At 46.0% G+C, this 13,016-nt stretch overlaps 1 protein-coding gene and 1 pseudogene across 2 annotated transcripts in view; both read right to left on the bottom strand.

The window, feature by feature from the left end:
* Positions 1-13,016, bottom strand: part of LOC118240651 — a 659,061-nt pseudogene that overhangs the window by 460,765 nt on the left and 185,280 nt on the right.
* The window catches only part of tmem38b (transmembrane protein 38B), a 20,959-nt gene continuing 13,754 nt past the window's right edge, over positions 5,812-13,016 (bottom strand). For both annotated transcript variants that reach the window (XM_035521451.1, XM_027023257.2), the window contains exons 3-6: positions 11,158-11,342; positions 8,789-8,876; positions 8,032-8,149; positions 5,812-6,747 (exon numbers count right to left, since the gene is read on the bottom strand). In XM_035521451.1, the coding sequence (XP_035377344.1) occupies positions 6,487-6,747; positions 8,032-8,149; positions 8,789-8,876; positions 11,158-11,342 (652 nt within the window). In that variant the 3' untranslated portion in view covers positions 5,812-6,486. The remainder of the gene's footprint in view (positions 6,748-8,031; positions 8,150-8,788; positions 8,877-11,157; positions 11,343-13,016) is intronic.

The following is a 13,016-nucleotide window of genomic DNA, read 5'->3' as shown; positions in this document are numbered from 1 at the left end:
ACCAGTTTCACTCTGCAGTGCTTTAAGAGCCTTCTCTCTCACACACACACACACACACTTAAACAAACTCACTCAAACACCAAGTGTAAGGTCATTGAGAGCACAGAAAAGCAGTGCTTGGATCTTGGCGAGGGGTAATTGTCTCGCTGCAGCACATAACACACAACCTGTCCCTTCAGCATCTCGGAGCTCACAATCTTCTACTCTTTCAGTCACTGGGAGGAAGAACCTGGCGCTTTAACCCCACATCCTGTCTACCTCTTCTTCCCCTGTACAGAAAACAAAGAATAGAGACCTGGGGTGTGTTTCAGGACAGTGTGTGTGTGTGTGTGTGTGTGTCTGTGTATGTATGTGTGTGTGTGTGTGTGTGTGTGTGTGTGTGTGTGTGTATGTATGTATGTATGTATGTATGTATGTATGTGTGTGTGTGTGTGTGTGTGTGTATGTATGTGTGTATGTATGTAAGTATGTGTGTGTGTGTGTGTGTGTGTGTGTGTGTATGTATGTATGTATGTATGTATGTGTGTGTGTGTGTGTGTGTGTGTGTGTGTGTGTGTGTGTGTGTGTGTGTGTGTGTGTGTGTATATATGTGTGTGTGTGTATATATGTGTGTGTGTGTGTGTGTATATATGTGTGTGTGTGTATATATGTGTGTGTGTGTGTGTGTATATATGTGTGTGGGTGTGTGTGTGTATATGTGTGTGTGTGTGTGTGTATATGTGTGTGTGTGTGTATATATGTGTGTGTGTGTGTATATATGTGTGTGTGTGTGTATATGTGTGTGTGTGTATATATGTGTGTGTGTGTGTATATATGTGTGTGTGTGTGTGTGTGTGTGTGTGTGTGTGTGTGTGTGTGTGTGTGTGTGGGTGTGTGTGTGTGTGTATATGTGTGTGTGTGTGTGTGTGTGTGTGCACGGTTGCATGCTGCATGCTCTTTGTGTCAGTTTTGATGGACTCTGCTGTTGTTCAGGACGTGCCACTCTGTGTGCTTAGGCACCTACCATTCCTCTGGGAGAAGGGGGGAGACAGTCAGCTGCCCTGCAGATCAGATTGCTCCAGAGGGACCCCACACCCCCTAGTGGACAGCACATCATGGTACACGCCCAGCTCTCTGACATACAGACACGGCTCCAGGAAACTGTTCTTGTCCTGATGGAGTGAGTGAGTGTGCCGATGTCACAAAGAGCAGGGAATGGAACTCAGGGCGTCTGACAAAACACGACCCTGTCCACAACACACAAACCCATCCACAACACACAAACCCATCCACAACACACAAACTACACAGCACAAACCCATCCACAACACACAAACCCATCCACAACACACAAACCCATCCACAACACACAAACTACACAGCACAAACTACACAGCACAAACCCATCCACAACACACAAACCCATCCACAACACACAAACCCATCCACAAACTACACAGCACAAACCCATCCACAACACACAAACTACACAGCACAAACCCATCCACAACACACAAACTACACAGCACGAACTACACAGCACAAACCCATCCACAACACACAAACTACACAGCACGAACCCATCCACAACACACAAACCCATCCACAACACACAAACTACACAGCACAAACCCATCCACAACACACAAACCCATCCACAACACACAAACCCATCCACAAACTACACAACACAAACTACACAGCACAAACCCATCCACAACACACAAACTACACAGCACAAACCCATCCACAACACACAAACTACACAGCACAAACCCATCCACAACACACAAACCCATCCACAAACTACACAGCACAAACTACACAGCACAAACCCATCCACAACACACAAACCCATCCACAAACTACACAGCACAAACTACACAGCACAAACCCATCCACAACACACAAACCCATCCACAAACTACACAGCACAAACTACACAGCACAAACCCATCCACAGCACACAAACTACACAGCACAAACTACACAGCACAAACCCATCCACAACACACAAACTACACAGCACGAACCCATCCACAACACACAAACCCATCCACAAACTACACAGCACAAACCCATCCACAACACACAAACTACACAGCACAAACTACACAGCACAAACCCATCCACAACACACAAACTACACAGCACGAACCCATCCACAACACACAAACCCATCCACAACACACAAACTACACAGCACAAACTACACAGCACAAACCCATCCACAACACACAAACCCATCCACAACACACAAACTACACAGCACAAACTACACAGCACGAACCCATCCACAACACACAAACCCATCCACAACACACAAACTACACAGCACAAACTACACAGCACAAACCCATCCACAACACACAAACCCATCCACAACACACAAACTACACAGCACAAACTACACAGCACAAACCCATCCACAACACACAAACCCATCCACAACACACAAACTACACAGCACAAACTACACAGCACAAACCCATCCACAACACACAAACTACACAGCACAAACCCATCCACAACAAACAAACTACACAGCACAAACTACACAGCACAAACCCATCCACAACACACAAACCCATCCACAACACACAAACCCATCCACAACACACAAACCCATCCACAACACACAAACCCATCCACAAACTACACAGCACAAACTACACAGCACAAACCCATCCACAACACACAAACCCATCCACAAACTACACAGCACAAACTACACAGCACAAACCCATCCACAACACACAAACTACACAGCACAAACTACACAGCACAAACCCATCCACAACACACAAACCCATCCACAACACACAAACCCATCCACAACACACAAACCCATCCACAAACTACACAGCACAAACTACACAGCACAAACCCATCCACAACACACAAACTACACAGCACAAACTACACAGCACAAACCCATCCACAACACACAAACCCATCCACAACACACAAACCCATCCACAACACACAAACCCATCCACAACACACAAACTACACAGCACAAACCCATCCACAACACACAAACTACACAGCACAAACCCATCCACAACACACAAACCCATCCACAACACACAAACCCATCCACAACACACAAACCCATCCACAACACACAAACTACACAGCACAAACCCATCCACAACACACAAACTACACAGCACAAACTACACAGCACAAACCCATCCACAACACACAAACCCATCCACAACACACAAACCCATCCACAACACACAAACTACACAGCACAAACTACACAGCACAAACCCATCCACAACACACAAACCCATCCACAACACACAAACTACACAGCACAAACCCATCCACAACACACAAACCCATCCACAACACACAAACTACACAGCACAAACCCATCCACAACACACAAACCCATCCACAACACACAAACTACACAGCACAAACCCATCCACAACACACAAACCCATCCACAACACACAAACTACACAGCACAAACCCATCCACAACACACAAACCCATCCACAACACACAAACCCATCCACAACACACAAACTACACAGCACAAACCCATCCACAACACACAAACTACACAGCACAAACAACACACAAACTACACAGCACAAACAACACACAAACTACACAGCACAAACAACACACAAACTACACAGCACAAACCCATACACAACACACAAACTGCATTAAATAACCCTGTCCACAACACACAAACTACACAGCACAAACCCATCCAGAACACACAAACTACACAGCACAAACTACACAGCACAAACCCATCCACAACACACAAACTACACAGCACAAACCCATCCACAGCACACAAACTACACAGCACGAACCCATCCACAACACACAAACTACACAGCACAAACAACACACAAACTACACAGCACAAACAACACACAAACTACACAGCACAAACTACACAGCACAAACCCATCCACAACACACAAACTGCATTAAATAACCCTGTCCACAACACACAAACTACACAGCACAAACCCATCCAGAACACACAAACTACACAACACACAAACTGCATTAAATAATCCTGTCCACAACACACAAACTACACAGCACAAACCCATCCACAACACACAAACTGCATTAAATAACCCTGTCCACAACACAAACTACACAGCACAAACCCATCCACAACACACAAACTGCATTAAATAACCCTGTCCACAACACACAAACAACACAGCACAAACCCATCCACAACACACAAGCTACATTAAATAATCGTCCACAACACAAACCCATCCGCAACACACAAGCTACACACATCTACAACACGCAAACTACACTAAACAATCCCGTCCACCACCCTCAATACAGAAAATACACAACACAGGCCTGTACACAGCACCCAATCTACACAACACACACCCACCCACAACACAAACTGCATAACAACCATCTATAACACAACCCTGTTCAGAACGCACAAATTACACCACAAACCCCTCCACAGCACACAAACTACACAACATGACCTCATCCACATCAAACTAAACACAACTCCACTGACAATACACTACCTAACACAATCCCAGCCATAACACAATCTACACAAAACCCCATCCACAACACACTACACAAGTCCAGCCACCAACATACATACTACAAAACACACACCACAAAACTCAGCACACCAACTGTATAATACAAACACATCTGCAACAGCCAAGTTAGCCAACTTCTAAAATATATAAAACCATTTAAAAAATTGGTAATGCACAAAATTTGCAAACTGTCACTGTTAACACACCCATGTAGCTTGTGAACATCCCAGTAACTAGTTGAGGAGTTGTGTGCGCTGCAGTTCGCTGTGAAACTATGTACAGCATCAAATTATTACTCCTTTTCCATACATTTGTAATATTTGTTTATTTATTCTTCCTCATATTTTATTACATTAATTTGCATTTCATATCATATAAACTGCACACTGTGTATTGCTTTGGTGAGAGAGGATTCTTACGTCGATCCATTAAAACTATTAAACTGAGTTTCTCTCTCTCTCTCTCTCTCTCTCTCTCTCTCTCTCTCTCTCTCTCAGCGTGTTCGCAACATGATGATGTAATTAAATGAGAGGCTCCGCTAGTCGTGCTGTTTCTGCGTGTTGTTTGACTAAATGTGATTACGTTTTGTGTTTATTTCTTATTAGCAACCATACGCTATGATTATCTTTTGTAATGTGTTAATTTTAATACATGCCCCACCGAAGGGAGTGTCCACACGGAGCGCAAAAAACCTGACAGAAGTACCTGAGATCAATAAACTCGAGTAATTGCCGTGGCACACTAATGGCAACGACGGAATCCCCGCTGTGCTGTGCCAGACGTCCTCCCTGTCTCTGGGTTCTGTTAAATACAGACTTATTGATCCATGTGTGTGACAGCAACATAGGCCGAGTAACCTTCCCTCAGTGCTACTGCGTGTAGGTGGGCGGAGCCTGTGCCGCTCCTGTGCCTGAGGTGGGCGGAGCCTGTGCCGCTCCTGCGCCTGAGGTGGGCGGAGCCCCTGTGCCTGAGGTTGGTGGGAGGATGGGGAGGACAGAGAGAGGTGATATGGGAATAGAGCCCCTCACTAAATACACCCTACAACGTATAGTTCAACTCCACAGAGAGAGAGAGAGAGAGAGAGAGAGAGAGAGAGATAGAGGGGGGGGGGGGGGAGGGAAATATGTAATTGTTATGCAGCTGACTTCACTGTTGACACGCTCACTACAGTCTAGCGGACAACTTCCCCCCACCCAACAACCAAAAAAAAGAACCTCGCCTCCAAATTCCCGTTTCCCCTGGCAACACTAAGCTGTTTCACCATCTCCCCTGGGAACACCGAGCTGCTTCGCCGCTTTTTTCCATGATTGCGACGGAGCAACAACACTCCCGATCCCACCCAGCTTAGAGTTGGTGAAGGACCGTATTACTGCTGTAGTTCACCTCGGACCACCACGAGCGGGACGGGGTCCAGAACGGGGTCCCTGCGGACGCCTGGATACGCGAGAAACCTGTGGATGTGTCGGAAGCCGCCTGGAAGTTCGCCGAACAGACATGCGACGTACGAATAAATGCACTTTTCGTTCACAGTGTTTTCATTTCATCTGAACTGTAAGCAGGATACAAAGCCAAGTCCGAGACAGCGTTTTAAATCGTTACATTCGTAAATGAGTTTCTTTGAATATAAATAATAGAAAGTACAAATCGCAATTACAGGATCGTCTGTGTAAAATCGTTACCATTTCAAAATAGCAAATATGTACAGATCCAGACCAAATTTACAGATTAAAAAAAAAAAAAATCATTCTGAGAAAAGAATTCGGGATGATTAAAGCGTTTTCCCTGAAGGTTTCATTAAGGATTCGGCCATGCAATTATGACAGAGTCAGCCGAAGAAGACCCAGGTGCCGGGACCCTTCATCACCACACGCTACAGGCTGAAGTGACGAGGAGGACCCGACCCTGCGCGGAGGAAGGGCAAAGAAACCAGGCGCTAGTTGGTCTTCTTGGAACTCTCCGACCCTCGGTGGTCTTTGGCAGCTTCGCTAGCGCTGGGGAGCGGAGAGCCGTTAGACGTGCCCGATGCGCCTTTGCCGGCTGCCTCGGAGACGTGGGCAGGGTCTGCGAGCCGGGGACGGGCGGGGCTCCGGGGCTGGGTGGGAGAGGTCAGGGGTCGAGCGAACAAGAGCTTGTGAAAGGCCGACTCTATGGGGGCGAATGGAGAGGAAGAGGAGCCCATCAGCATCATCCTCACCTGGAAAAGAGAGAGAAGGGGGGGGTGGAGGGAAAGAGAGAGAGAGAAGGAATCGCAGGAAAAGAAAAAAAAGCCAATAAACTGAAAGAGTGATGTAAAGATAGGGACATATCTGCATATTCACGTGTAACATGTTTCCCCCCCCCCCCCCCCCCCCATTATTCAAACGCGCTTTATTGGCATGACACAAAATCCGTGTTGCCAAATTTACACGATTTAAGTTGTTTCAAGGCGTCGTTGAAAATGCGCCACTTAAACTAAGAATCATAAATAAAGAAGCTAAGTAAATGTAATTTGAGAATATGAAGAGAAGGTGTAATACAGTTATGCATTTATGGGACAATACAGCAGAGAGAGGAAAAAAAAAGCCCTTTTTAGTACATTTACACCTCTAGTGTAATAGAATGACACCGTTACTACAGTTGCGATGTTCTTAACTCTCAGCACGTGCACGTTTCCAGACAGGGAAATGGAACCCGTCTGCAGTCCCTGTGCAAGCTAACAGCAAGCGGTTTTCATGGACGAGAACAAAAGTCAGTAAAGGAGAATGAGATTTGGAGAAACTGTCTCCGCTCTTCAGGGAGGTGGGGGGGGGGGTCAGAGACCGCGGGCGTCTTCTCAGGTAAAGGGGGCCGACGCTAGACTAAAAATAGCCTTCTGGGAGCGCGAGGCAAGGTAATACCTCGTTAAGAGCAGCAGACGTTGCAGACTTTGAAACAGAGTGATGCAATTAGATGAAAATGATGTAAAAGGCAGAGGAACGCGGCAACACCAGGGCCGCGTGGCAGCCGCAGCAGAACAGGATTGGCGTCGGGGGCAGCGGGAACATCACGCGGGACCTAGCGGGATGGAGGACGCCGGACACCCACCACGTTCCGGTCCGCGCCCGCGTCAGACTGCCCGGCCGTGGCTCGGCGCGGTTCCCACCGCCAGCCAGCAGGGAGAGGGCGTTTAATGGAATGTAAACGTGTCGGCACTGCCGTGGCAGTGGGGAGGGATTTGGGAAAGCACTCAGGAAGACAGTGGAACTACATGGCAACTGATCGGAAAACAGCAACTCCAGTAACATATACGGACGTTGGGCAACTACATAATGCAAAGACAGAAGGAAACGAAAAGATATCTAATAATCAGCTTTATTTATTTGCTTATGTAATTATCTGCCATCCTGTATTTCTTTGCTATACTGAATACCACTCATAGATATTCGTGTATTACTCATACAGTGCTGCAGTAGAGCGATGAGTGTGTGTACGGAAGCTGCAGAGGGACAAACCAGCGCACCTTGTTGGTGACGATGAAGGCGGTGTAGAGGAGAACCAGCTGGGCCGTCTGCAGGGGCAGGTAGCCACACTGCTGCAGGGAGAACAGCAGCGCCCCCAGCAGGGTCACCTTGGTCGGGCTGCCAAAACACAAAGGCCAAAGGTCAAAGGTCATGAGGCTAGAGGGAGGGCTCTCAGACAGGGCGTAAACAGCCAGGTAGGCTTGCGGGGTAAGCCGAAGCTGCATTCATTGGGTTGTAAACATGTCGTTTCAGCGTTAAATCATTTGAAACGTTCACAAGCACAACAAGTTCCAGTGCTTGCAGGTAACGTGGTAAGTAACATGTATGGGTTAAGGCAGAAGTCCTCACCCTTCAGCTTTGACACGGTCAATGCTTCAAACTGGGTTTGAAGTCATCATTAATGCAGGAAGTGCTGATCTGGGATCAGCGCTCTCAGCAGTAATGCAGGAAGAGCTGATCTGGGATCAGTGCTCTCAGCATTAATGCAGGAAGTGCTGATCTGAAACTAGCGCTGTCATCATTAATGCAAGAAGAGCTGATCTGAGATCAGTGCTTCTCAGTGTTACTGCAGGCAGGGCCCAGGGCCCACAGCGAGGAAGGCAGGAAGCAGACGCACCTCTAGGGGCTTCCATTTCTGCCCTTAACTGGCGGAGCACACTACGCACGACTGATCTTTTCCTCTGCTCATGTACAGTTCACAGTGTACTGCGGAAGAATGGGGGAGGTCTGGAACTAACTGGGGAGGTTCCAACTTACTAGGACATCTTCAACAACTCGTTGGTCTCTGGCTTCCAAATGCCACGAACCAGTTGCTCAAAGTTACTCATAAGACCACCACCAGCACCTGGAGAGAAAGAGAGAGAGAGAGAGAGAGAGAGAGAGAGAGAGAGAGAGAGAGACACAGAGAGAGAGAGAGAGACGGAAAGAGAGAGAGAGCGAGAGAGAGAGGTAGTTGAGTTTTAAAATGTTCCTTCATGAGAAACATGATTTAGTAAGATACATTTAAACGCTGTGATTGGTGGTCCCCTGGTTTGCTGATGCCATTAGCGATGATCATTTTATCATCTTATTTTGCGGTGAAAAGAATTCCAGCCTGATGTCTGTCTGAAGGTCCCCAGGTGCGCGCTCAGCTGTCCTTAAAATCTGACAGCCAATTACAGCTCTGACCTGCTTCCAGCATGTGCTTCCTATCATAATAAAAGGACCTTCTGACTTGTCCTAAAATAAGACAATGAGAGAAAGAAATGAGTTGGGACGAGACAGCGAGAGAGAGAGAGAGAGAGAGAGAGAGAGGGGGAGAGACAGACAGATAGACAGATAGACAGATAGACAGATAGATAGATAGATAGATAGATAGATAGATAGTAAAAATATCACACAAAAATACCGCAGGGAGTTTCTGGCTCTGTTTTGCTACCTCTACCCCACACCTATGGCCAAGTACGGAAATATAGGTGCAGGCAAAAATTTAAAGTATGTATAATGTGATGTACCTATCTGCATTATGTCCCTGTAAAACGTCCACTCAAATATCCACTAGCCTGGCGCTGGACCCAAGCACCCAAGCCCGGTTCTGAGCTCCTTTAGGGGAGGGGCTGGTTTACACCCAAGAACTCTATCCGAGCCGCACACCGATTGCGTCACTTTACACCTCACACGTGTCGAACTTGCGGGGCAAGTGGACCTGGGTGTGAAAAGGGCACTAAGAGTACCCGATCTGGATTAGAGACCCGCTCCCGGAACCAGGCCTGTGTGAAGGTGGTCACCAGGTGGCTGGGCTCTCCACAAAACCCGGCATGGCACAGGCTGAGGAGGTGATGCGGAGCCATCGTGTGGGTTCACCCCCCGCAAGGTGAAGGGGGGGGTGATCGGGTGCAGCGCCCTTTGGGTGGCAACCTCGGGTTAGATGGTTTCAGATGGACATTAGCGAAACTGACTCATGAAACATGGAATGTCACTTCTGCGGCACGGAGAGAACCTGGATTGGTGTGAGAGATGGGAAGGTCTCACGCACCAATCCACTACACAGAGTTGGCCCTGCATCCACATTAAGCGGCTCTGGTACTAAACCTCTTGATTTAACTGATCCCTTGAGTGATCCCTCATGTAAATGAACACACCAACCTAACTGAACAAGCCCATCTAATTGAATAGGCCTACCTCACTGAACACACACATTACAGAACACGTCCATCCAAACAGAACCCGTCAACCCAACCGATCACACCCACATAAATGAACAGGTCCTAAACGGAGCTGCAGGGTGTTCCTCACACTGAAGGATAAGAAGAGTTATGATCAGTGTTTTAGGTTACAGAATGAATTTGACAGTTTTGGCAACTCACCCCACACACACACTGAGCACAGCACTACGTCTACTACACACCTGACTACAAAGGTGTGTGTGTGTGTGGCGGTTTGTCATTCGGAGCACACAGACGCACATTTCTACTCACAATATACCCCGGTCGACCCATCGAGTGCCCCTCAACCCCGTGATATTTCAAACCTCTCATCTCTAATTGAGTGACAGAGGGCTGAAATGCTTAATGATTTTAATAAAAGGCTGTAATGAAAAAAGTCTGAAAAACAACCTTAGGCTTAAAAAAAGACAAAATGCCACATTATAAACACAATGGTTGCCTTCATCTTTAAGATAATAATCAAATGCAAGTGTAATAACTCAGGAAACAGAGGTGATTATAATATACATCACAGCAATATCTCAGGAAACAGATGTGATTATAATATACATCACTGTAATATCTCAGGTAACAAACAATTTTATATATATATATATATATATATATATATATATATATATATATATATATATAAAAAACACTAATATTTCGGGTAACAGATGTGATTAGAATATACATCACTCCTACTGGCTACTGCAATCAACATGCAATCATGAAGATATGATTGTGAGTGTGACAGCTTCTGTGTGTGTATATGAATGTTTCTGTGTGTGTGTGTGTGTGTGTGTTTTGTGTGTTTCAGTATGTGCTTTTCTTTTGTTACCCAGCTGCAAAGACAGGATGTATAAAATACCAGCGATCGTGGTCTGTATTTATATCATGTTTACATTACTGTTTACTGAACCAGTTTGTTATTAGCACCTTTAGCCCAGCCCACTGCAATCATGACAAACACGCCATCTTTGTACTTCCTGCTGGCCTGCGTGACTCCGCCCAGAACCTTCCAGGTGCGTGTCACTTCCTTCATGCCTGTCAGCACTAGCCTGACAGGTAACATGGTGGCACAACAGTAGACGGCATCCAGGGGGCAGTAAAACACCAGATACCTGGGGGGTTGAGAGAGAGAGAGAGAGAGAGAGAGAGAGCGAGAGCGAGAGCGAGAGCGAGCGAGAGATGGAGACACAGAGAAAGAGAGACAGTTATAGCTTACAGCTCTAAAACAGCAAGAGAAGCTCAATATTGTAAATGATCATTGACCCATTTTTAGTGAGTGTCATCACTGTAGTGTGAAAGTGTGTGTTACCGCAGCGACAAAAACTAGCCTTCCATCAGACTGGAGCTGACGACAGAATGCAGTGCTTACAGTACAATGCACTACCATAGTACACTATACTACCATAGTACACTATACTACTTACAGTACACTGCACAGTTTATAGTAACCACACCAAAGACCTGTATGGTGAGCAGTTGCGATAAATAGAAGATATTTGTAATAAACATTTGCAAAAATACTGATCTGAATTTAATACAAATCTGAATCGATGCCGATTTGAATTGATACTGACCTGAACTGAACGCTCCCAGTCAATTTGTTAGTGATATAACAGTATCACACCAGTACCTCCTAATAAAATCACTACACGGTGATATTTGATTGAGATTTAGCAAATGAACAGAATAAATAATGTAGCATGTAGTGCACACACTGCACAGCAGTGCATTACAGAGCATCTATAATAACACACACACACGCACCCCACAGCACCAGACTCCCAGTCACAAGTACACCCCCCCAACACACACCCACACACACACACACACACACACATACCCCCCCCCCCCACACACACACATACGGGAGTATGACGAATTGCTTAATTGACCATCTCCATCTCAGAGTATTGCAACTGGTCATTTAATTGTCCATTAAGATAATCTGCGCTGCTATTCATTATTGAGAGCACTCATGCAAAGTGTGTGTGTGTGTGTGTGTGTGTGTGTGACATTGGGAAATAACAGCAGAATTCTCACCCATTTTTTGATTGCCCACGTATCTCTACTGACACAACCAGAGGGTATTCATTCCCTGTGTCACACACACTTTGCATGAGTGTGATTTAAATACAGTCTACAGCCAAGTGAAATCTTAATACATCTTAATAAAAAGGTCTTCAAATGTTCTCTATGACAGTCAGGGGGCATTTGCAACATCAACAGCAGAACGTACGTTTGCTACTGAATGTATAAAGATTAAAAGAATAACACTTTTGACTCTGATCTGAGTTTTTCCATCACCGACTCTCAGCACATTTCTTTCTGCTAATGAGCGCTTCCGTTTAGTCAAAAACCAGCTAAACATAACGTGATCTCAATTCGTGGCCGACGGCAAGGCCGGCTGTAGCATCCTGCCAAAACTTTCACAGCCAGAACAAAAATTTAAAAAAAAGCATCCAGCCGATCATTCATTCATCCAATGCGATGCATTGGGAGTCGTCCGTAAACCCGATGCCCACCCCAGCCCACCCATGCGCGCGTTACGGAACTGGTTAACTAATAGGCTCCATTACCTTTTCATTTCAGCAGGCTCCTCTTATTAATCTCTAATAAAACGAGTTTACTTAGGTGTTTACCAAGGGGAAAAAACAAAAACAGATGAGGTAGGTAAACAGAGCGGGTGTGGCGTCAAACCTCTGCTCTCCTCCTTTCAGTAACTACTACACTGCAGCCTGAGTACATCTACACACGTTACAGCTGCATTAAAAGCAATGCATCTATCT

Source organism: Electrophorus electricus, chromosome 22 (genome assembly GCF_013358815.1).
Source record: "Electrophorus electricus isolate fEleEle1 chromosome 22, fEleEle1.pri, whole genome shotgun sequence".
Lineage (NCBI taxonomy): Eukaryota > Metazoa > Chordata > Actinopteri > Gymnotiformes > Gymnotidae > Electrophorus > Electrophorus electricus.
Note: the sequence above shows the minus strand (reverse complement) of the source record. Positions and strands in the feature narration are given on the sequence as shown.